The sequence below is a fragment of the Gopherus evgoodei genome, chromosome 8 (genome assembly GCF_007399415.2).
Source record: "Gopherus evgoodei ecotype Sinaloan lineage chromosome 8, rGopEvg1_v1.p, whole genome shotgun sequence".
NCBI classification, from domain to species: Eukaryota; Metazoa; Chordata; order Testudines; family Testudinidae; genus Gopherus; species Gopherus evgoodei.
In genome coordinates, this window is record NC_044329.1 from 99,234,398 (window position 1) to 99,258,820 (window position 24,423).

The following is a 24,423-nucleotide window of genomic DNA, read 5'->3' on the forward strand; positions in this document are numbered from 1 at the left end:
TCATGAGGCGGTAACTGGAGATGTTTGAACCTGGGAGAGCTAGGTTCATAAGTGGCTTGTGAACTGACTTTGCAGAAAAGAGAGTTTTTAAAAAACAAATGCTTAGGCCAGGGGCCCTTGTTCTCATCTCCTGTTCGCTGTGAACATTATTGAAAGGCTAGGGGTGTGGGTGGGTGGGTGGCTGGTTTTTGCTACTGCTCCTTTGTTTAGCCTGCTGTAAACACTACATGACGTGCTTTCTGACAAGCTGTCTTCTGGTTTCAAAGCAGATTGTTTACCACCTACCTGTGCGTGGGTATCTCCTACCACCCCCTTCATTTCCCACATTCTCCAGCTTGATGTTTAGAAATGAAATGCTTTGAGAATTGTTGCTGAAACAAAGACCTGGCATAATCTGCAGGTGCTGGAAGTTTACTGTTATCCTTATCTGTCAGCAGAAAAGGATTTTGATCTTTCGTTCTGTTTATGCAGCAAGCACAGGCCTAAGGTACATGAGATTTTGCTCCCTACTCTTGGTATTTTTTTTTTTTTTGTTGTTTATACTTGTGTGATCTTTGGAATGGGATTTGTATTGCTAGTGTTCTAAACCTGGCCACCTCATAGATACTTCTTTGAACCTGGAGCAATACACCGATTCCTAGGTACTTGTATGCTTAAAGACAGGTTTCAGAGTAGCAGCCGTGTTAGTCTGTATCCGCAAAAAGAACAGGAGTACTTGTGACACCTTAGAGACTAACAAGTTTATTTCAGGATGAGCTTTCATGAGCTACAGCTCACTTCTTTGGATGCATAGAATGGAACACACAGACAGGAGATATTTATACCTACAGAGAACATGAAAAGGTGGAAGTATGCATGCCAACAAGAAGAGTCTAATCAATTGAGATGAGCTATCATCATCAGCAGGAGAAAAAAAGACTTTTGAAGTGATAATTAAGATGCCCATAGAAGGCATGAGGAGAACTTTAACATAGGGAAACAGATTCAATTAGTGTAATGACCCAACCATTCCCAGTCTCTGTTTAAGCCTGAGTTAATTGTATCTAATTTGCATATTAATTCGAGTTCAGGAGTCTCTCTTTGGAGTCTGTTTTTGAAGTTTTTTTGTTGCAAAATTGCCACCTTCAAGTCTGTCACTGAGCGGTTAGAGAGTTGAAGTGTTCTCCCTCTGGTTTTTGAATGTTATGATTCCTGATGTCAGATTTGTGTCCATTTATTCTTTTGTGTAGAGACTGTCCGGTTTGGCCAATGTACATGGCAGAGGGGGCATTGCTGGCACATGATGGCATATATCACGTTGGTAGATGTGCAGGTGAATGAGCCCCTGATGGCGTGGCTGATGTGATTAGGTCCTATGATGGTGTCACTTGAATAGATATGTGGACAGAGCTGGCATCGAGCTTTGTTGCAAGGATAGGTTCCTGGGTTAGTGTTTATGTTGTATGGTGTGCGGTTGCTGGTGAGTAAATGTCTCACTGGAGAGTAGTAGTAGGTGAAGTGGCAGAAGTCCGTGTGGTAGACCTAAAGGTTCCAACCCTGCTAATGGCCTACGTGGATGTTAATGGCCCACGTGGATGTTAATGTTTCCATGTGATGGAATTTTTTTTTTCAGTTTGCTTATTTTAAAAACTGTGGAAAATACGTACAAAATCCGTGTTGAGCAACATGAAGATTGCAAAACTAAGCACTGAAAAGGTTGGAAATGTCAGATTTAAGGTTACCTGTTGAACCTTAATTTGGACTCATGCACGTGTATTATGATGAGCATCTAATTATAAATCAAATACCTTTGGTTTTTTTTGTTTCAACCGGATCCCGGTGGAAAGTGCACATGTTGATTTGACTGTTTGCAACTCTTCAAAGACCTTATGCAAATACACTTACACCTGTTTGGTGGTTAAGCATTTATGTGATGGTTTGCTTTTAGTTGACCAATTACATCATAAACAAGAAAGTCGTGGTAATTTGGCTGCATTGCGGGAAAACTGGAGCTGTAGGGGCAAGGAGTGAACAACTCTGGTGTACGAAGCAAATACCACATATGAATCAATATCTATTTTGCTTTAGGTGCGAATATTGATATGGACAAGCACCTTTTACTCATGAATATTCATGGATGGCTAAACAAAGGGAATATAATGGCTGAATTTAAAATTCATGGACTTTAAATAACACAGTGGGAAAGTTTAATGCGTGTAATTTAGTTTTCAATCCATTACAATAAATACCACCCACACTCTAAATGTCACTAATGCAATCAGTTTATAAATTAACCAAGTTTCCTTGTATATGCCAAGAAGGAAGGGACTTATTTTTCCATGTGTTCCCCTGTATATTAGCAATATAATTCTTGTTTAGAAATTAAACTGTCCAAGTAATATATTGCAGCAAAGATTAGTTAACTTGAACTCTTAATATGTTTATATAGTAGGTTGTTTAATATTTAACAGTGAAATTATCCAGCTTGAGTTGCAATTCACCTTGCCCACATGGTAAATTGAAATGAGATCATGGACACTTGACACAACCAAAACCGTGCCCGACAGTAGAGCAAGTCACAGAAGAGTTCTTGGGCCCCACCATGATCGTTTAGGGATGTGGAAGGTGCAGTGGTTACAGGGCTGCTTGTATCTGTCTCCTCTCTGAATGCACTCCCTCTCTTCCAAGAGGGAAATATGTGATTCTCCCATTCCAAGACTGGGCCCCGGGCTACAGTATCCTGTGTATTCATTTGTGTTTATCCAGCAGGTCTCTTTCTGGATTAAGTGCCTATGGTTCCTCTTCAGGAGTCTGTCACTAGACAGCCTGTTAAAACCAAAGTATTTAATCTTAACAATAGAATAAAACAGAGGAGGACTTTAAAACAACAAGCAGTCTATACACATCTAGCTCACCTAAAGCCCAATCATCAGTAATGGTGGGTCCAGCAGAATTAGATACTTCTATCAGCCTCACCAACAACATCCCCCAACAGCTACTACCTGTGTGTGTGGGGAAGTGGGGGAGACATAAATCAATTTTTATCCAACCAGTGATCGTGTCTTGTCTTAGGGTCCTTGCATGGCAAAACAAGTTTTCTAACTTGGCTGGGACCCAGGGATAGAATCCTCACCACGAAAGCTCGAGCATTGTCTCTGAACAGTCCTGAAGTGTTTATCAGGACCCAGTGCTCTTCTGAAGCAATTGTTTTGCTTCTTGCTTGTATTTTCCAACAGCCCTGTTGATTCAACCCACTATAGTCCTGTAGTAACCAGCCCAATAATCGATCAACTTACAGTATTCGCACATGATTATGTAACAGCTCTGTTTATCACAGGGGCTCTAGCACAGCCCTGTCAGCCACAGTGAATTTCACCATAGCAGACGTTCATTGCGGCATCAGCTGAAATCCTGCATGATGCTGGGGGGAAGCACAGGGTGGCTAGAGCCCTTGAAATGGAAGTGTTGGTGGGGTAGGGAGTGAATCTGTTTCTGCCTCCATAATATCTCATGGACATAAGAGTAGGACATGGCTATGCTCCACCCTGTGTGCATGCAGAAGGGGGACAGAGATAAGAGGGGGGCCTGAAGGAAGGGATGGAGCTGCTGCTGCAGTTAAGGTTGCCAAGCCTCCAGGATTGTCTTGGAGTCTCCAGGAATTAAAGATTAACCTTGAATTAAAGATTTGTCATGTGATGAAACCCCCAGGAATACATCCAACCAAAATTGGCAACTCCAGTTGCAGTATGTGGGGTCAGGCTGGCCATCAGGCAGCAGGTATGACTCCTGGTCCTGCACTCCAGCCACCACAGGTTCCTATGGAGACACCTAGCCTGGGAGAGGAGCAGGAGCATGTGAACCAGCTTCCAGGATAGCATGAGATTCAAGACAGGACAATAGCACCTGGGCAGAGGCCAGGGGGTGCACACAGGGCACCAGCCACTGATGTGGGTGATGAGACAGAGCTCTGGCACCAGGATGGAGGACAAACTCGTGGGGGTGAACAGGGCACTTGCTGCTTCCCCACCCCACCTAAATAGCTCTCTCTGCCCCTTCACAGGGAGCTTCTCCCCTCCCCATGCTGTAATTTTAATCCCTAGAGCATAGCACAGGGATAGGATGCATTAGAAATGAATGCATAAAGTGACTGAACAATTTGCATATGAGAGCTACATGCTTCCAAGTTTAGCTTGATTTCTGGTAGATCTGCTAATAAAATGAATAGGGCGTGATGGGGAAATTTTGTTCAACAGGGGCACAGACTTGTTTTTTAATAGTTCTAACTCGAGCACTGACTTCAGTATTTTAATTTCTCTTCTTTTCTTTTTACCCTCTGATTCCCTCTTCCTCCCCCCCTGCTTAACTGATAGGCAGGAAAACATACTTAATCTTTGCCCTGTTCCTACTAAGTTTAATAGCACCGTGGTGACAGCATAAGAGTTCCAGAAATGGTTTTCTGATGAGCAACTTGTGTTACGGTATGTTATCAGTTGGCTTTCAATAAAATAAAAAGTTTTCTCATGTTTTTCCATTCCTGTTTCACACTCAATGTGCACACTCCTATAGCTATCCAATTCTGGCATTTTTAAAATGACAAGTGCAAAACCTTGCTAGAAAATTGCATTTGATGTGTAGAAATCAGAAAATGAAACTACCTGTTTTCTGTGTGCTCTCAACAAAGCCTCTCCCATTTATACTGCTTGAGAGTTTGCTAGAACTGGATTTCAAGCTGTGTGTGGTTTCTCTACCCCCAACTCCCTGCATCCCAAGCAAAAATGTCTATGTTCAGTGCTTCTATTCAGTTGCAGTGGTGGAGCTGAAACTTTTGCACCTGGCTGGGCCCCACCCTGCAGAGAATTATCAGTATGTAGCAACCCAAACAAACTAATCACACTTTAAAGAAGCAATGTACATGCTGAAGTGCAAAAGTCTCTGCTGTTCTTGTGGTCATTATGATGTATATGTATCCTCCTAGGAGCCCTGGACCAAAATCCTGTTGTGCCAGGTGCTGTACAAATGCAGAACAAAAGGACAGTCCCTGCCCCAAAGAGATGACAATCCAAGTATAAGGCAAAAGACAACAGAGAGTTACAGACAGACCAATGAGGGAGTACCAGGAAACAATGAGACACTTGTTGGTCAGCATGACAGGCAGTGGACTCTGCGCACAAGCAACCTAGTAGCATGTTGTAGGCTCATCCCATCGATATACTGGGGATTTCCATGAATAATTTCCAGAGAACACTTGGTCTACTGACTGGCAAGGTTTGGTGATGCAGTGTCCATGAGCTCACTTCAAGTGCAGTGAATGTTGATTACTAAGGGAGGCTTGGCTGCTGCCTTTTGTTCTGAACCCAGGTTGAGGGGTGGGGTCAGGGGATACGTTGAGGTTTGTGTCTACACAAAGCCTAGTAACTTGGGCTTTCTGTGGCCATGGTGAATTTCAACTGAAGTTATCCTATGGGTGATTTTCAATGTTTAATCACAACCTGCTAGAGTAGATGTAGCATGAGACAGTGTACATTTTAGCGCAGGCCTCTTAGTTAAGATAGAAGTTCCCAGTAATAATTCATTTCCCATAGATTGTATGCCAAAGTTCTTCAAGATCCATTCATTTATTTTGTAGGATTTAAAAACAAAACCTCTGTTTTCCCTGCCCCTTTCTCTCATCATTCTCTAGTGCTGAATCTGAAGAACTACATAATTATGAAGAAACCATATCGTACGTGAAACAATCTGGGAACTCTCTAAACTCATGTGCCATTCAGGATATTGCTGACTGTGAGTCTGTTAAACCAATTAATATAGGCAGAGTATGTGGGGTCTAACTACTTTTTAAAGAAATGGCATTGTTCCTCCTAATCTGTTAGAAACTCAGTTGCATGTCTGAGTTACCCTCTTTCACAAAAATGTCCCTGTTTGTGAATATTCCTGCTTTATACCCAGCCTATCCTCTTCTCTTTGCCACTAGAAGGAAACAGACTGGTGTGTGAGACTGAAAATGTGTTTGATGGAGTTATAGGATCATAGTGGGGGAGGCTGAAGGTAGAACTGCAATGGAAAAAGTCATGTGACTAGTCATGTAGAAGTGCCAGGGATGAGGGGGCAAAGGAGGAGAAGTTAACTTGGCACACTTCAGACTCTCTTTTTGGGGGGGGTAGGGGAGAAGAGGTGCTACTTCCAATGCATGGAACTCTTCCATTCCCTTATGACTTATGCCATCTTAATTAGCCTCTACCCCACCCCACCCCTGCTTTGTCTTTCTTGTTCTGTCAGGTTTATTCTTGTGCTTTTTTTCCCTTTCCTGGTGGTTCTTCCTCCCCATTTCTCTTTGGCAGAATACAACTTATTTGCTTAGGGTTGTGTTTGGGACAGGCCAATTGTTGTACTTGCTCCAAAGGGTGTGAAAAGATTGAACTGACAGGGTGTGAACCAATCCTCATTCAGGGAACTGACCATCGGGCCACTAGGCCCTGCAAAAGTGGGTGTTTGCCACCATGTAGTCTAGAGTACCCTTGGCTGAATATGTGGGCCAGTCTTTTCTCTAGCCACAGTTCCCTTTCACAGGCTGTAGTTCAATGGGATTAAAACTGTGGAAGATTGTATATCCTGAACATGCTAAAATGCAGTAATTGTTTATAAATCTCTATTCTAGTATCTAGCACGGGAATCCAAGGACACGAAAAGGTACGTCATCTTCTGCAACCCTCACCTGACATTATAGATAAATCTGTAAGACATGCTGGTGCTATGTTCTGATGCCTTGGAAACTTGTGACTATCGTATCCTTCACATAATAGGCTGTTCTGTGGGGACTCTGGAGACTGATGTGCCCATTCCGTGGGATCTATGGAACCAATTTCCTTAGCGCCCTTTGAAAATCCTAATCTCACGCTTCTGATGTTTAAAGAAGTAGTGATACAATCTAAATTTAACAGCACGTTTGATATCAAACAGCTCATGAGTAAATCTCTGAGAGTTTTAAAATTCCATAAGGGAGATGCCTGTATAAACCTCTGTCAAAGATAGGAATGTGCTGGTAATTCTCTACTCAAAGGCTTGATGGCAAAAACAGTGTTCACACTTCCTTGGCACAGCAACGTATTTAGCCAGCAGCTGATGGGTATGGAAGAAAATAATTGAACTGATGTCAGAAAGTATTTCTTATGGGTGTGACTTCATGTTCTGTCACACATGAAGGGAAATCAGATGGGCCATAAGCTCTTTTTTTGAACGTTTAAAAAAAAAAAGTTATTTGTCCAGATTTGGAATCTGACTTAAGAATTTCAGAGGTTATTTGCTTTATCTGAGTGAGATCCAGTTTCAAATTTTAGTTCTGAACGGAAAAGTGATCAGTGTGTCCAGGAAATATCATCATGTTTCAAATGGCTTATCTACAATGCAGTAGAGGAGAAGTTTTGGCTTTCTTTATTTATAATGGTCAAAAAAGCTAATTGTATTTAGAAAGGTTTTATGAACCAAAACTAATATTTAAAAGGTTAGACCCAGTCTTGCAAGCAGCTCAGCACATGCTTGACTTTACTCCTGTGAGTAATTTCATTGAACATTAGCTTGCTTATTAATTTATTATTATATAAGGAATTATGCAGGTCAATATGCACATCTTTTACAGAAACTGCTTTTATTCTAGAAAATAAAGGAAAGATCCTGCTTTTAACTGATCATAAAGCTGATTTCTAAATGCAGGCCACTACATGGGTTAATATTGTTTGTACAGAAACACATTTTAAAATATCCAATATTGAGTGACATTGTGTAAAGTTTAGCTTCTTGCCGAACAAGGCGTAATAAGTGAAGGTTTTTTACTTTCTTTTTCAATAGAAGCAGAAAACTTTTCTGTTTGGCACATCCAGGTAACTTCTTCATTTATTTGAATCACTTTTTATTTCTGCTTCTCTAAACAGGTTTAGCAAAGGAAAATGGCCTTTTTAGCTCTGTAATAAACCTGGGTGAATAACCTATGAGGTATTCGCAGAATATTTTATTTGAGAAATACAGTGAAATTCCATAAACACACTTGTGAATACAATTCCATTTTCTGGCAACTTTCAAGGTTTCAAACTTCATTTTTGTTCTACAGGGATCAAAAACAAAACCTCTCAAAAGGTTTTACAAAAAGCTGAATTTTCAAAATGTCCTTTTCCTCTCCTCCTCCCTTTCCCGGGGGAAACCTGAGCTTTTCAATGTGGGAACAGGAGAGAGATTGACTTTATAGCCTAGGAGACCCAGGTTCAAGTCTGTGATCTCGGCTGACAACACTCAGCTCTCAGTTGGGCACAGTAAGAACTCTGCCACCACTCTCTCTAGAAGTCAGAAAGCCCTGAACCCAGATCCAAAATAACTTGAAATGAATTTTTCATCCAAACTGATGTCTTCCCAAAACATTTCAATTTCATTTAATTGAAAATATTCCAAACAGCTCTCCTTAGGAATTATTTATCCAGCTCTAACTAGATGTGATGAAGGAGAAAGGCAAGTTTGAAGTTCACCCTGAACTATTTTAAGAGTAAAAATACATACTTCAAACACTGCAGTAAATGTAATTACTGTAGCTTGGTAACCTGCTTGCTCTAATGGAGATTGTTAAATGTGTAACTAAGGAAAAAAGCAATTTGGGAATAGAATTAGGAGAGACATTGCATCACTGGAGTGGCTTGATTATTCAGAGGGATACCAAAGTGATTTCACAAGTAAACATACATGAAAGTGGGCTTTGGGATTATGTAATAGGATGGGAGGGAAACTGTAGAGAAGTGTGTGGAAGGGATGATGCAGTCAGGGAGAGTTCTGATGGAGTCAGGAACCAAAGAGGCAGGGCCGGCTCTAGGTTTTTTGCTGCCCTAAGCAAAAAAAAAAAAGAAATGAAATGACACCCCTGGAATTGTACAGCCCCAAACACGTACTTGGTTTGCTGGTGCCTAGAGCTGGCCCTGCAAAGGGGGAGATGGAGGCTGCATGAAGGAGAGCAAAGCTGTGCCAAATCAGAGTATGTGAGGGACACTGAAACAGAAACACGTCAGAATTGGTTTACCCATCCTAATACATGTCTGACGTGGTGATGGGAATTAAACATAAAGTGAGCCAGTCAAGCTGACTAGATAAATATGGGAGAGGAGACAGAAGTTGTGGTTTTGATAACCCAGAAGGTCACTGACTATGGACTGCCTCATCTTTCTCTTTCAGCCATCGTGGGGTTTTTTTGTTTTGTTTTTTCAGTTGGCAAGACTTTTCTGTATAGTTCAGTGTTACTGTAACAAAGCTGGACCAGGGTCAGCTGTACGAAATCACCCAGGCAAGATCGTCCGCAATGGCTCTAGTTTAGTTTATGGGCTGTCCATCATCAAAAAGTCCATTCCTCCTAGCTTGCTGTCATTCAAATTGTGAATAGTGCTGTGAATATTATTGCTCTGGGTTACCATCTGCTCTGTCTGCATGTTGGAGCTGATCCAGATTTTAGCTCTGGCATTATGGAATATAATACACTTTACAAAATACAGCCTCATCTCTCTCCTAACAAGTAGAGTGGGGGGAGATGCTATGTATCAACACATACATCTTAGCCTGGGCTTGTGTAAGCATCTTCTAATATTTCAGCATTGAAAGAGTCACAGAGGATGAAAAAAAGGAAAAATTGAAATGGGATCTTGATAGAGAGAGGCAACAGCAAGTGAAGAAAACGACCAAGGTAATATATCATGGAGGTGCCCCTTGTATGTTTAGGAGCAATGTTGGGATGGACAATGAGCAGGACTATGGTATGATGCAGTTTTTGTTTTTAAAGCACAGTGAAACTAGCTCTTGGCTCAGAGATTGGAAGCCGTCTTTTGTCTTCCAAATGAGGATAGATTATGGAATTTTAAATGTTATTTTCTCCCATTCGTGATGATAAATGTTTAGTAATATGACTGATACTATATATGTTCCTGAGAATCTATTACACCTCTGTTCTATATAGTGGGTTAATAGTTGAGCTATAAATTTTTTTCACATTGCTTGTAAATTAGAAATCTGATTTAAGTACTGCCCTAACCACACCTACATTTCTCTCATTAGATTAGTGGTGGTGCGGATATGCTCCATACGTCACAAATACATCAAGACAATGAAGGTGGGAAGAACAAGCTACAAGTTAAGAAGAGAGATGCAACTGATGTCATCCAAACTGGGAAGTGGCTGGCAAAAGATGGAGTAGAACGTTGTGAGTATCTCATTGCCTTTGGTTTATTGTACTGTTTCTTCAAACTTTTGTTCCATTTTTTACCTAAGATCTCTCAGGCCTTGTCTACATGAGAGAGTCACACTGGTTTAACTTAAACCAATTAAGTTAAAGTAGCAGAAAATGCTGCATGGACATTAAAATACATATGTTTGTGTTTAAGACTATCTATTTAGATTAGATTGTCCTGACTTGGGAGTGTTGAACAGAATTGTGCAAATAAATGATTTTTCAGCTCTCTGGCAGTTTTTTGGTTTGAGTTGAATGAAAACCAAACATTTTCAGTGAATTAAAAGTAAGCTGAAAAAAATTTCATATCAAACAAAATGCATTTTTACGTTGGGCATTAACTTAAAAGCAAAGGAAATGAAGGGCTCGATTCACAAAACTGGAGCTGCTGGTGTCCCCTTTCTGTGAAGTAACCATGGTACTTACCTGGGATATGGAGAGCTCTGGGTTTGAATCCCCACTCTGGAGCTGGTACTTGAACTCAGGTCCTCAACATCTCAGGTAAGTGGCGTAAGCATCAGGCTATTGGAAAAAAACACCCTAGTCTGAAAAATTGCTCCCAGATCTAGTGTGGAAATCCATCTTCTCCTACGGGAAACAAGCTGTCACCTCCCCACTATTGTCTGTGACTGAAGTCAGAAGGGAAAAAAAAAATCATGGGAAGATGGAAACTATTTGGGCCTGATTTTTTTTTTTTCAAACTGTTTTTATTCCTCTGACTAGTGCTTGCTGACATGCTTTATTCTAATGACTCTCAAAAATAAGGAATAAGCCCTTATTTTCTTCATTAGCAGACCTGGAGTGCTAGTACATTATTTGGGCTTCAGTTATCATCTTAAGCTATATAGTTGGCAGATACTGTCAACTTACTTTGGTTTGTAGTGAATGGGGAGCATATTTCTTCCTTTTTAAACGTACTCTGTAGCTTCCAAGTCTAAATTGGTTTTACCTGTAAGTAATTATTTCAGTTCATTCCTGACAGTGATATTTTTAAACCACTCTGCTTAACTTTGCTGCTACTGACAGTGACTGTTCAGGATTGAGCTGTAGATTGATTGATCTCTTGAATGGCTTGAGGTAATTTTGGGTGGAATTTTCAGTATTGTTCGAGGCCGGCCTATTTCTGCTCCCACTGATGTAAATGGGAGCATAGTAAGGCTAGTGCTAGGTGCTTTTAAAAAATCAGAGAGACCAAACGTGAGAAGTTAGTTTTCCTCCAAAGCATTATGATTAAATTCATAATATGGGCAGAGATGTTTCAGTGTTGCACGTTTCTGGTGTGGCAGCTGAGCATGGATGCATCCACTTAAAAATACTAGTTGTTTTTGGTTCTGTCTTTTATGTTTCTTTGTTAATCCAACTGTTTTTTTCCCCCTTCAAACTCATTAAAGGCCTAACTAGGTGGTTAGTTGACCACTTATTTGATCACTGTCAAATATTGTCATATATTCCGGCAAGGATGTCTTGTTGGCAGTGGCAGCCTACCTTCTTTTATTTGCATCACAGTGCTTGTCGTCTTACAATAAAACCAAAAAAACCTCACAACTCATTTTATTGTTTCATATTTTTCTGAGTTACTGAACTGAAATTGTATTAACTTGTCTTTTGAAATTTGGCATAAGTATGTCTCTAAGGCCAAGCCTATTGGAGACCATAAAGTCTTACTCTTTTTTGTTCTAATATATTACTGCTTTAAAATGTTCGACCATTCTGACAATATTTAACCAATATTTAAGCCTGTAAGAAAATCATGGGCCATAAGCCTGAGCACACACCACAGGCTTTGTTTGTTGTTGCTCCAAATTTGAGTAGTGTTGGCACTGCAAGCTTGTGCGCCACGTTGTAATACTCTTTCCTCAAATTTGGCCTAGCTTCTCTCCATGACAGAGGCAGCTTAGCCAAATTTGGGTGATTGGGGTGGGGGATTACAAACTGGTGAATGAGGTAGCAACAGCACTCAAATTTGGATGGTTGCCTCTCAGTCACACTTGCCTTCAAGAGCCATTGGGACATATCTTTGCTGCTGCCCTGCTTAAAAGGCAGGCTGCATGCTTGGGAAGAAAATGCTGAAGCTTATGGGTGGGTGAGCACCCAGGGGTGGTGAATCCATTTTAAAAGCAAGGGAGAGAGGTAAATTTTTTTTTAAGTGGGGAGGGGAGGGAAAGCTCACTGGTTTGAGCCCTGGCCTGCTAAACCCAGGGTTGTGAGTTCAATCCTTGAGGGAGCCATTTAGGGAACTGGGGTAAAAATCTGTCTGGGGATTGGTCCTGCTGTGAGCAGAGGGTTGGACTAGATGATCTCCTGAGGTCCCTTCCAGCCCTGGTGATTCTGTGATATAAAAGCAACCTGTTTTTCTGTTTTTTGTTTTTGTTTTTTTTTGTTGTTGTTTTTTTAACGGAAGTTGCAGTGAGCACACCAAAACTTCAGCTTCAACAAACTGTGGCTGCAACTTTTGAACCAAAAAAAAAAAAGAAATCCATCCTTTTTTTGTACAGCCTTACATATACTTGACTAGTAAATTTACCAATAAATTTTTGACTAGTCAAATGACCAACCTCAGACCTAACATTGCTGGAGGGGTGTCTGTTGAGCTGGTTGTTATAAGTTTTTTTTTTTTTTTTTACGTAATTGAAACAGTTCACACACTTAATTGTCCTAGTTCAAAGTATAATAGACATCAGTGAAAATCACAAATGAGACTTCTATTTTTTTCCTCTACTGTGATTTGCAAGTATATTCTCCAGGTTTAAGTAATCTGTCAAGCCTTACTCCCTAAACCATATCAACCCCACCAAAGATAGTACTAATTCAATCCCTTCATTTATTTCAGTAAATGCTCATTGATTTTTTTTAATCCTATTTTGATTCTTGCAGTTGAAAAATTTCACAGTTGAGGGCTTCAGATACTGAACAAACTGGTTAATCTCTAAAATAAGTCTTTTAAGACTCTCTTTGCTTTCTTTCAAGGCAGCTTAGAGCAATCAAAGACCCTTCTTAACTCCTAGAACTAAGGAAGTTTGGCTTCTTCTGCAGCTTATTTATTTCTTGTGACATTAATGAGAATTATCCAAGATGATCATCCTTGACCCGATAGTAGGTGATCAGAAGAGCTTCTAAAGCAAGAAAAGTTTCATTTTCAGCTCACTATGTGTGCGTGGATGCCTTGAAAGCGGATGAAGACATGGTGGCCTTGAGTCAAAGGATTGTGAAGCCAGTGCAGACATCAGAGGATGTGTATGATGATGTAGAAGAGAGTGAGCATGCCGTGTGAGTACGTGCTAACGACTGGGTTTTGAAATGTCTTCTAAAGTCTTCAAGATAGTAAACTGATGTATCAAACTGTCTTGACACTTCATTTTCCAGGAATCAAGCCTCTGATGCCTTTAGCTCGTTCACTTCAGATAGCTGTAAGTATGGCAGAGTTGGGAAGTTTGAACTTGGGGCTCGTTCATTATGTTGAGGCGTACCTCCATTTAAAAAGGTGCGTCTTGTGCCTGGAGTGGAGCTTACCCCAGGAAAAAAAAGTTGCACATGGCCCTTTGCTACACTTGAACCCCACACTATAGTCCAGTCCTCTGCCAAGTTCCCAGTCAGCCCAGGAAAGCAGGCAGGGCACTGGGATCTCCGCTAAGACAATGAGGAAAGAATTCTTCCTTTACCCCTAAGCTGCACATTGCAGCTGCTACTGCAGCCTAAGTGCAGGAGTGGACTCTGACTTCAGTGTTATAAAGCGGTGGTGATCCTGGCTTTAATCCTTAAACAGTTCTGCTGTGTTTTGAGTGGCTTGGTTTACACCTTCTGTGTGGCCTCTCCAAAAACCTGCCCATATTCCTTTCTTTTGTTCCTCCTCCTCCTCCACCACCCCCACCCCGGAATTGCACTGGTTTCCCCTCCATGTGGAAACCTCCACATCCATGGAACCAGGGACAGGATTTTCCGCCAATATGTTGTTGAAGCTTCACTCAAGTTCACTAGGCCGTATGGATCTGCTGTAGTGAATTTCACCCGTAAGTGCCTGTCTGTACCCATTTTAAGCACTTGTAGTTAAAGTTGCCTCGTCCATATTAATAGCAGTCAAAATCACAAGTGTCATCATTAAACCTACCACTTATCTGGTGGTGTGATTGATCTTTCCTAGTGGGATTCATAGTGTCATGTGACAGCAATCTCATGTTAGTCAAATATGATCCTAATAATATCATTCATTGGATGAATTTTGATAGCTTAATAAATCTACCCCTGCAGCTCATATGCAAGATTTGTTTATGTCTACAGTTTTGGCTACCTGATTTTAATACATTTTCTAACCACTAGAGCACTAGCAATTTAAAAAGAAAACAAGTTTACAAAGAATAGCCTGTGCATTATATTGACTATTCCACTGTTAGCTCATGTATAAATACAGTGAGTGTTAGATTCCTTTATTGATCAGTATCACTCCAATGTTGAACATTCAGCATTATGACAAGCTTACATCTGGGAATAAATGGTCTCTTGTAAATTTTTGTTGCACTTTATGCTGCAAGCTAGGGGGTCTGACTCCCAGCTTGCATAGACAGCAGAGTTCTGGTGGGTTTGTAGTCTAGGATGACCAGATAGCAAGTGTGAAAAATCGGGACAGAGGGTGGTGGTGGTGGGGTAATAGGCATCTGTGTAAGAAAAAGCCCCAAATATTGGGACTGTCCCTATAAAATCGGGACATCTGGTCACTCTGTTGTAGTCTGGTAGCTAGCTGGTGCTGCAGCAGCTACACTTCTGCATTTCATGTGCTAGCTCAGATGAGCACTCGCTATGTCCACTTGAGTTGGGAATCCCACCACTAGCTCACATAGGCTATGGCTACTCTGTAGTGCTAAATTGTTCTCCTGTTCTGGAGCTCAGTTTGTTCTGTTTAGCAGATCTTGAAGATTGTTGCCATTGAATGTGATTTGTGAATACATTTGTCTTGTTTTTAAGCTTCAGAAAACAAGAGTGATGAAATATATGAAGATATTCATAATGGGGATTATAATCCAATCAAACTGGAGTGAGTTGCCATTTATATGCCTTCAAGCAGCTGAATGCACTTCTATGTAATGTTCCTGTTGACTTTTGGATATAAGTACATGTTTTACAGCTGAAGAAGGGATATTGATTTTTGTTATTTATTGACATAAGCTGACATTTACTAACTGCATTTCCAGTCATTAGCTCTGTCAGATCACTCTGTGTGTGGAATGAGGCTTCATACACCCTTCTATGGTGTACCTGACTCAGCCCTTGACCATAGCAAATGGTGAGGCAAAACTTCTTAAAAGGTGCACCTGATGTCTAGTTTTTATATAGCAGAATGCGGAGTTATTTGTCTTGTGCATATGTATCTGCTCCTTTCCCTTATGGTCGTGAAGAGTAATTGCGTCTGCATTTAAACCTAACTTGCATCTTGTGTATGGAGAAAATATGGGAAGTTTGAAGCCTAGGGGATGGGGGAAAAACAGCAACATTGTTTGAATTAAAGGTGCACCTAGAGGCACCAAACAAGACCATGGTCCATTGTGCTAAATGCCATACATGCACACCCAGTCCCTCTTCCAAAGAACTGTCGTCTAAATAGACACTATATAGTAGGCGAAAATGAAGCTTTTGTATCCTCCTGTTACAGATGGGGAAATGGAGCAATAGATTGTGACTTGCCCAAGACTGCACAGAGAAGTGTATAGCGGAGCTGGGCATTGAAACTCAACATCCTGAGTGTTAGTTCAGTGCCGTAATCACAAGGCCATCCTTAACATAGTCTTCCTGCCAGTACAATGTGCACCCAGCCAACACAACTCCCTGAGCACTGTCTTTAGTACTTACTTATTTAGTACCTTCTATCTTGGTTCTTTTTAAACACTTCAATATACATCCACTATGGGAAATAAGCTTTGCAACACCCCTCTGACACTGGCAAATACAATTCCCCCTGTCATCAATATAAAGATAATTTGTCTTGCCTGAGGCCATGCAAGACAGAGCTCTGTGGTGGAGCCTGGAACAGAAGGAGGTGGTCTGACTCCCAGGCTTGGGCCTTAACTACAAGGTTGTCCTTCCATCTGTACCGTCTACCAGGAATGGTACCAAGGGAAGCACTGTTCCTTTTAACAGAGATTTGGAGTTCCACGAAAACACTCAATTTCTGAACGTGGTAGGAGAGGAAATTGTCACTTTTTGTTTTTCATTAGTGATTCACTGGCTTTGAAAAATCTCATGTGTTAACTAAAACCAATGCAAGAGGGAATTTAGAATCAAGGCCCCAGTCCAGCAAAGCACTTAAGCTTAACTCTAAGCATGTGAGTAGTCCCCAGTGAGTTAAGCATGTGCTTAAGTGCTTTGCTGGACTGGAGCCTAAGTGCTTCTTAAGGTGCAATCCCTGCTTTCTGAATAGAGGATAATCTCTAGCACTGCCAATATGACATTTTTTGTGGGCATTCAACATTCTTAAGTCTAACACTTTATTTTTTTTTTCCCCCAATGTATTTTTTCATACCTAGTTTGGATAGAATAGAAAAACTAAAGCAATTTGGAAAGTTTTTCAAGAAAGACATAATTAAACTGAAGAATGTCAAGATGAAGGAAAACCGCTGGTAAGAAATGTCCAAACAGCTCTTGCTCGGTTCATGCACTTTTCCTTTTGACAGTTCTGGGCATAACTTGCTTTGGAAAATCTGCATAAAAAGTCATTTATGATGACCAGCTGTTCCCTAGGAATCTCCATAATGGATCAAGCCTAGGGTATATCTGGTCCAGTATCTTGTTTCTCACAATGGACAGCACCAAACGCTTCAGAAAAAGGTGCAAGAAACCCTGAATACGTCAATTATGGAATAATCTGCAAGTTTCTGCCTATATCCTAAATCATAGACTGGATAATGTCTTAAAGCATGAGGATGCATATGTCCTTCCAAACTGGCTTGGGTTGTGATGGTGGTCCGGTAATCCAAGCAAGTTGAACAGATGTAGATCAATGAAGAGGAAAAATTAATTGATTTTGATGTTTTCCTTTTCCAGTTGGTAGGCAAACACCTTCTTAAATTCAAGTTTATAAAGAGGGGGAAAAAAATCTTCGTTGAAACTGTATTATTTAGCACCCTTAAAGAATCCAAGGATGATGATTTCCATTAGGAGTATGTGACCAGTACATCCATTCTGGTAATCTACGACTTTTAAATTGTTCTTGAGGCAGCTGTTTTACTTATGAAATATTTTGTTCCCTTTTGGAGTAATGAAAGTAGGAATCTAACTTCTTCCCCCTGTGCTTCCAAAAAAAAAAAAAGAAGCAACTCACCACTGGGCCTGATTCTGATCCAAACTTACAGTGGTATAAGAGCAGGGAAGTTACTCTGGATTTACATCAGTGGATTCTGTTAGTCTGATCCATCACTCTTAGGAGCACCAGTATCAATGGCTTTTTTTCCCCACTTTTTGCCTTTATAGGAGGAATTAAATCCTAATCATGGGGGTGGAGGAGGAGGGCGGCAGAGTAGTGATTTTGAAGTCAGGGGAAAGCCGCCTATATACTTCAATGGGTTTTTATGACAGACTAATCCATGACCTCAACCAAATCCTTTATTTTTAAAATGACTTAACTGAATCAAATACAATTTTTAATGGAAAACACAAGGGTGACATTAACTTTGTCAATGCAGAGTAGATATTACATAGTTATTTTTTCCCATTCTGTGGAGAGCTAAGTAAAGCTCCAACTTCCTTTCTCTGTACCGCTGATGAAGCCTTGAAAAATGTTCCATGTCTGTAGAAGACAGGCACAGCAATATGGTATTAGCAACACAGACCTGTGTGTGCTTATGTCACCTGTAGGTTGGGAAAGGTGGTACCTTAGAGAAGACGACTTGCTTTTCACATTCAAGCTGGCAATAGTATGTGATAAGAAAGAGGCGACCATTCAGTCTCTGGTATAACAAGTTAATGACACATGAGGGAATATGGTGTACCTTTTTATAGTGCTTTTTTGAGTCCTGTTGGCTTGATATTCAAGATGCTGGCTTATTGGAGAGGCTCTTGAACAGAATTCCCCTGTGCCAGTTTCTCACTTTGTGAATGCATGATGGTTGGCTGCAGAACATGAGGCCTCTTGACCCCTCTCTGCAAAATGCCTACCGTCAGATGAAGCAGGTGCACTATGGTGCCATACTCATTTGGTTCTGAGAATGTCTGTCTGTAGTGGGACTTTTTTTGTTTCTGGTTTAAAGGACTATAGCTGTGTTTGGGAATGTGTAGCGGGAGCTACAGTCTGACAGCTATCTGTCATCTGACAACTCTTTCTAAAAGCTGTCTGCTTTCCCTAACTTCAAGTGCTGGATATTAAGAGCAGTTGTGTACATAAGTGGTTGCATGTTGATTGAACTGGCACTTTTGTGTGTAGATAATAATTTGCACATGGAAGTGAACTGATTTGTGTGCTTTCATTTTCTAAAAAGGGAACGTGTGGGTATTTAGTGGGTCTTTACACTAACTACAGGTACAGTATGTGTACTCATGCTCCATTTTAGGTTGTCTTGGGTATTTTATTTCTGTAAAAAGCTCTGATGTAAACATGCTTGCCTCATTTCTTTAAGTCTGTTCTCACTGTTTCCTCTGTTCTCTCACTCTTTAGCATCTCCTTGCTCCATAACTGCTAAATTATGATCATCATAATGATCCACCATATGCTGCTTAAGCTTTCACACTATATCTTCTTGTATCACAGAGAAGGGTTCTGAACACTGCTGTGGATCTTTTATGATGACCTCCTTATTAGGCCTTAATTACGACTGCATGTTAGCTTACGGACAGGTGCATGGCATGCTGCATTCATTGACCAGTATGGGAGAAATATCTTTCCTTTCTTCTATGTTCTGGTCTTTGAATAGGCACTTTCAATTGCAGCGTCACCATAATAACCATTTTAAACTGTGTGCCTGCCTCTGTAGGTTTGGAGGTCTGAAAAGTGTTCAAGGTACGTTAGGAAGACCCAGAATATGAAAGGACAGACTGACTCTTCAGGGATATTTAATGGATCATCAGGGCGAGGGGGAGTGAGAACATAATTTCTTCTAAGACCTGTGGCATTCCAGAGCCTGAATGTAGAATCTTCCCTTGAGCCACCAGTACAGTTGCCATGCTGCTAAGATGGCTGTTATAACATGTTTGTATGTAATTTTTTTCTCATGTGTTCTTTTTCTCTCCCTCCCTCTCCTTCTTCTTTCCCTCCCCTTCCCCCCCCCAGCATACTGTCCAGTTCAGTACCAAACTTAGGTAAGCCATGTATGTGTATCTGTGTGATTACATTAGAATGTGACCGGAAAGAGGTGGCATGAGTATCTTGTCTTTTTAAAAAATAGACTGTGTGCTATAACACTCTAAAATTTGGTATGTGGCAGTGTTAATTTTAAAGACTTAATATGGGCATGCACTTGTGGTTTTGAGGTGGTGTCTGGAGGTGAGATTATTCTCGCGCAAATGTAAACTGTTTCAGTAGCTGTCTTGCTCAATAAAGCACTACAGGAGTTCTCTGACGGCTCTAGGAAATCTTTTGTGGAAGTTATTTCAGGCCTTGAAGGGGAAAGGACCAGATTTGGATCTGGTACAAGTGGGAATGATTCCAGTGGACTCAACTGGATTCCCTCCACTTCAACCAGGTCTGAGCTGAGCCCTAGAATTTCATCCTCCTATCAGAATTAATGTACCATATTCCTCGAAATAATTTATAGGGCTTGACTGTGTCCCATGTGTACATTGGGCCTAATTCCTTAAAAAGGCTGGTCCAGTGCTTAGGGTACAAACCTGGGACTTGAGACCTAGGTTCAAATCCCTGGCCTGTGTTATGCAGGCAGTTGGGGTAGGTGATCATAATGGTCCTTTCTAGCATTAAAAATGTATAGATTTTTTTTTTAATGGAATTAAACTAGTTGAGAATAGAATGGAACTCCAAACTGTTACATCCCAAGAACTGTAAATTTCCAACCAGAGCAGTGCGCTAACGCACAATGACACTCTTTCTTTCAGAGATGCCTATGGGTGTTTTTAATTATTTCTCCCTAGCCACTGGTGCCTGCCCATGGGGAAGCCTCCTTCCTTGTTGTTGCCTTGAGAATCCTTCATTGCTACAACATCTTGTTTCTTTGGATTGATAGTGTTTCAGACAGGCTAGGTGCAATCCCAGTTTTTTATTAGTCAGTGGTTTCAAATACTGTACTCAGATGAAGGTTTTCTGACTCACTGTTACGCTGAATGTTTTGATAACAGACGTTGTGTCCCAGGGAAACATGGCATACGATGACGTTGATGTGGATCAAAAAGATGGAAAGTAAGTAACCCACTTTTACAAAAGAGGACTACTTCTGTAATGTTTCTCCAAAACTGGTCCTTATGCTGCAAGCAACATTCCTCCAGAAATCCGTGGCATACTATATTGGCCTTCAGACACGCACTTTCACTGTACCTTTTATAAGCTAAGCAAGGTAGGGTCAGTATTTATAGGAGTTTGCTAGGAAAAGCACAGGCGCTCTAGGAAAGGATGTTTCTGAATTGGCAGGTGGCGTCCTAAAAGTGTTGTAAGTGAACCCTAGCACAGTGCTGTAAAGTGAAGCCTTGTCTCCTTGTGGCTCATGAAACTATCCATAAAAGTAGGGGATTTAATCCCCAGTGTCCCCAGTTCAACTCTTACTTGTCTAGCTGCATTTTGCCTTCTGCAAAAATATCTACTGTAATCTCAACTAGATAGCACATACTTCATTTCTTGGTCTTCAGCTATTGAGTAGTATTGATGTAAACTGGTATAAGCTGCAAGGTTCCTGCATTAAGTGTTTGCTTTTCAGTGGTGTGTGAAATTAGATTTTTTTAAACAAAAAGCATTGTGCCACCCTTCTGTTTGAAAAGGATTGTTAAATATATCAATTGTTCCCTTTTTCCCAGAGAGAAGGATGACAAACACAAAAATTGGAAGCTAAAATTCTGATGTCAAAAGATAAAGATCAAATAAGAAGCAGTGAAGATACAGAAAGGTAACAAAAGATGTTCATTTCTATAATTTTATGTATTCTTCACAATTAAGTACAACGGTGTCAGTCTTCCAGTCCAATGTTATTTAAAGTTTAGACTTTGAGAGCATTTTATTAGACTTTGGTAACACTGAGAGTCTCCTTTCACTTTGCAAAATTTCATTAGAACTGTCTACCAAAGTTTGCAGAAACTAGACTTGGAGGAAATTAGAACCTTGTTATATACGTGGTGAATGGGGAATTCTTCAAGAGCTTTCTTTTCCCCAAGGTTTATCCTGAAGTTTTGTAGCTGCTCTTTTTCTAGCTGAGGTAGGAGTATATCTACCTAATGCTGTGCAGTGTAGTGGTACAGATCCTCAGCCTAAGTACAACTCCTTAAACAAGCATTCCAGACCAAAGTAATAGTGGTTGGTCTGTGCGGGTAGAAAACACTGGCCAGAAGAACTACCTCTTTAGATGTCTCTAGGATGTGCATACAACATAGGCAGTGTCCAAACAAGCATGTACCAGTGGCAAGCTGGGATTACAGTCCTCCAGTATCCTGCACAGTAACTGTCTGTGTAGATCCTGCTGAAACACATTAAAAGTTCCCTAGTGCTCATTGATGTACTAATGCTTTAACCCACCATGTAAGATAAGGTGAGAGCTTTGGGTAAGCTTGAAAGCTTCTCTCTCTAACCAACAGAAGTTGACCAGTATAATAAATTACCTCATGCATCTTGTCTCTCTAATATCTTGGGACCAAGGAGGCCACAATAACACTGCATTCAGTAATTTTGGCTTTTCCTACTGTGAAAACTGAAGTGAAATGCCCCAAACTTTTCACTTCAAATACAAATGTGTGCACAGCTCTAGATAGCAACTAATATTCTGGGACTTTTAAACAAGTATTGCTGCCCCTTCACAAATAGCATCTTGATTAGCTGTCACTCTCTTATTCTGTTCCCACTGAGACTTGTGTAATGGTTAGAGGAAGAAATGCAATGTAACTAACTTGATGAGATTTCCTCTGTTACATGGACACAGAGATTGTAGGGGCAGAAAGTAGCAAAGAAGAATCTTGTTAATATGATTTTAAAATGATTAATCTTTAAGAACCATCTAATATTGGCTCTTCTTTCCTATTTTTTTTAACCGATGATGGAAAGTAGTTGAAAGTAAGTAACTTTATAAGTGTGTCTTGTTTTAGTTTTAGAAAGCTCTGATGATGTCATCACACTGTATGTCCCTCCTTTCCAAATAATGGGGGTCAGCACTTCTTGTACCTAGAGAATAATCTCAAACAAGGCAGACTTCAGTGGTATAAGACTTCACCCACAATTGGAGTTTTGCCAGTAGTTGCAGTGGGGCTCGGATTTCATCCTTTGTTTAAAGCTCAAAGGACATTTAACCGTATGCCACTGAAGGATATAAAGGGAGCACTTGCAAAAAAACTGAGCCAAAATTCACTCGTCTGAGTTACTAGCAGTATAATATAACTAGAGACTTAATGCTGAATTTCAAAGGTAAACATCATTGACTAAAATGTAATAATAAATGTGTTCTAGAATGGCTATTGAGGTGGAAAGGGCATACTCCTTTTTCCATACTTTACTATTTATTAATGATCCAGAATTGATCACTATTCTGGATCGTCGTTTCAAGCTATTTTTAACATCTCTCAAATGCACGTGGAGGGGAAGGTCCTGAGCTGGTGTAAACTGTCATAGCTCCACTTAAGTCTCAGATTGGAAAGCTTATTAATTTTGTACCCTTTCTGATTTCTAATTATACATCATTTGATAGTGTACTAGGAAAGTGAGGCTTTCAAAGCACTATGCTTCTCCATTGATTAAAAAGGGGTAATGATGTAGACTCCCATTCTCACATTGTGCCTCATTGACTTCATTTGGACTCTACCCAGATCCAGGCCTTAAGTGTCCAATAAATCTTAAACAGGGGAGTGGGGATAGGGAATAGAAATGCTGAAGGGAGGAAAGCTGCCCCACCTCCATAAAAATTACTAACTTAAACTATTTAAAATGCTCTTTAGTGACTGTATCCCTAAAAAAGCATCGCTTTATGCAAGCCACAGGTGAAGTGAATCTGTCACTAAGCCTAAGTCGATCCAAGCTGCATACTTTTGTGTTTTTAATACACCCAGCGAGAAGACACTGACACAATCCGCTTGCTTTGTTCTTGCAAGGACTCAGTCCGGACTAAATTAGAAGTATTCAGTGCTGCGATATGCATTGTGCCGTGTTTCATGCTGCTTCACTTACTGAAGGATTAAAAAGGAGCTGCTAAGAATGTCTCCTTTCTTGACGCAATCTTTCCTCTAGAAACTTCTTCAAAGCCAAGAAATATAATGTAGACAAGAGAAAGAAGGTGGCAAAAGAAGAGAAGTTATTTAGAGAGAAATTTATGGTATGTGTTCTTTTCCCTTCCTCTTTAAAGAAAACAATCAGCTGTGTGAGAGGACAACTATGGTTATGTGTGGTACTTAACGGATGAGTTACGGAAAGGGACCAGTCTTTATCCATGGTATGCTAGAATGTAGCAGCATCCTATATTCCAGATCTGTGGTTCAGTCCCTTTAAAAGGCCATACAAATGTCCCTTGTAAACTAGAGTATCCCACAACCTTTTCCAGCTGGGGCTGGTGGGAAAAGAGCTGCCTCAGAACTGGCTGGGGGGCCAGAATAGGGGGGAATAGAGGAATCATCAGCTCCTCTTTCCCACCCCTAAGCCAACTTTTTGGTTCTAGTGACTCAACAGGTGCAGTCTAACCCAGTTGGTACCCTTTCCTGAGCCACCTCTAGACTGTACCCCCAGACTAAGAGATACTGATCAAAAGGACCTTGCGTGGTGGGCTGCAGCAAATAACTCCGCGGGGCCACATGTTTGAGACCCCTGTGTTAAATCATTTTTTTGCCCATCTCTTAGCCTGTGCAGGATTGTTCCTTTAAGCCCATTATTTAGTACTTTGTCCAGTCCATTTTAAATGTCCCATGAGACATTTCAATCACTTCCCCCAGGAGGCTGTACCATAGTTGTAATTGGATCTCACTGTCTTGAACACTACACAGCATTAAGGAAGCTTACTTTCTTTTAAAATGTGGTTTAATTTACTTAAATTTATCCTCCTTTGTGTACAGCCCTAAAAATTCCTCTCCTTCTTTGGGTTTTCACTGTCTTT

The 24,423-nt window shown here is 40.6% G+C and overlaps 1 protein-coding gene across 1 annotated transcript in view; it reads left to right on the plus strand.

Moving 5' to 3' along the window:
- FYB2 (FYN binding protein 2) overlaps positions 1–24,423 on the plus strand; it is a 42,775-nt gene that overhangs the window by 17,849 nt on the left and 503 nt on the right. Inside the window, 14 exon segments of the mRNA XM_030573156.1 lie at positions 5,660–5,760; positions 6,635–6,666; positions 7,822–7,853; positions 9,595–9,685; positions 10,054–10,198; positions 13,366–13,492; positions 13,589–13,632; positions 15,182–15,251; positions 16,738–16,830; positions 19,473–19,501; positions 20,492–20,552; positions 21,161–21,189; positions 21,192–21,249; positions 23,568–23,652. Of these exon segments, the coding sequence (XP_030429016.1) occupies positions 5,660–5,760; positions 6,635–6,666; positions 7,822–7,853; positions 9,595–9,685; positions 10,054–10,198; positions 13,366–13,492; positions 13,589–13,632; positions 15,182–15,251; positions 16,738–16,830; positions 19,473–19,501; positions 20,492–20,552; positions 21,161–21,189; positions 21,192–21,249; positions 23,568–23,652 (997 nt within the window).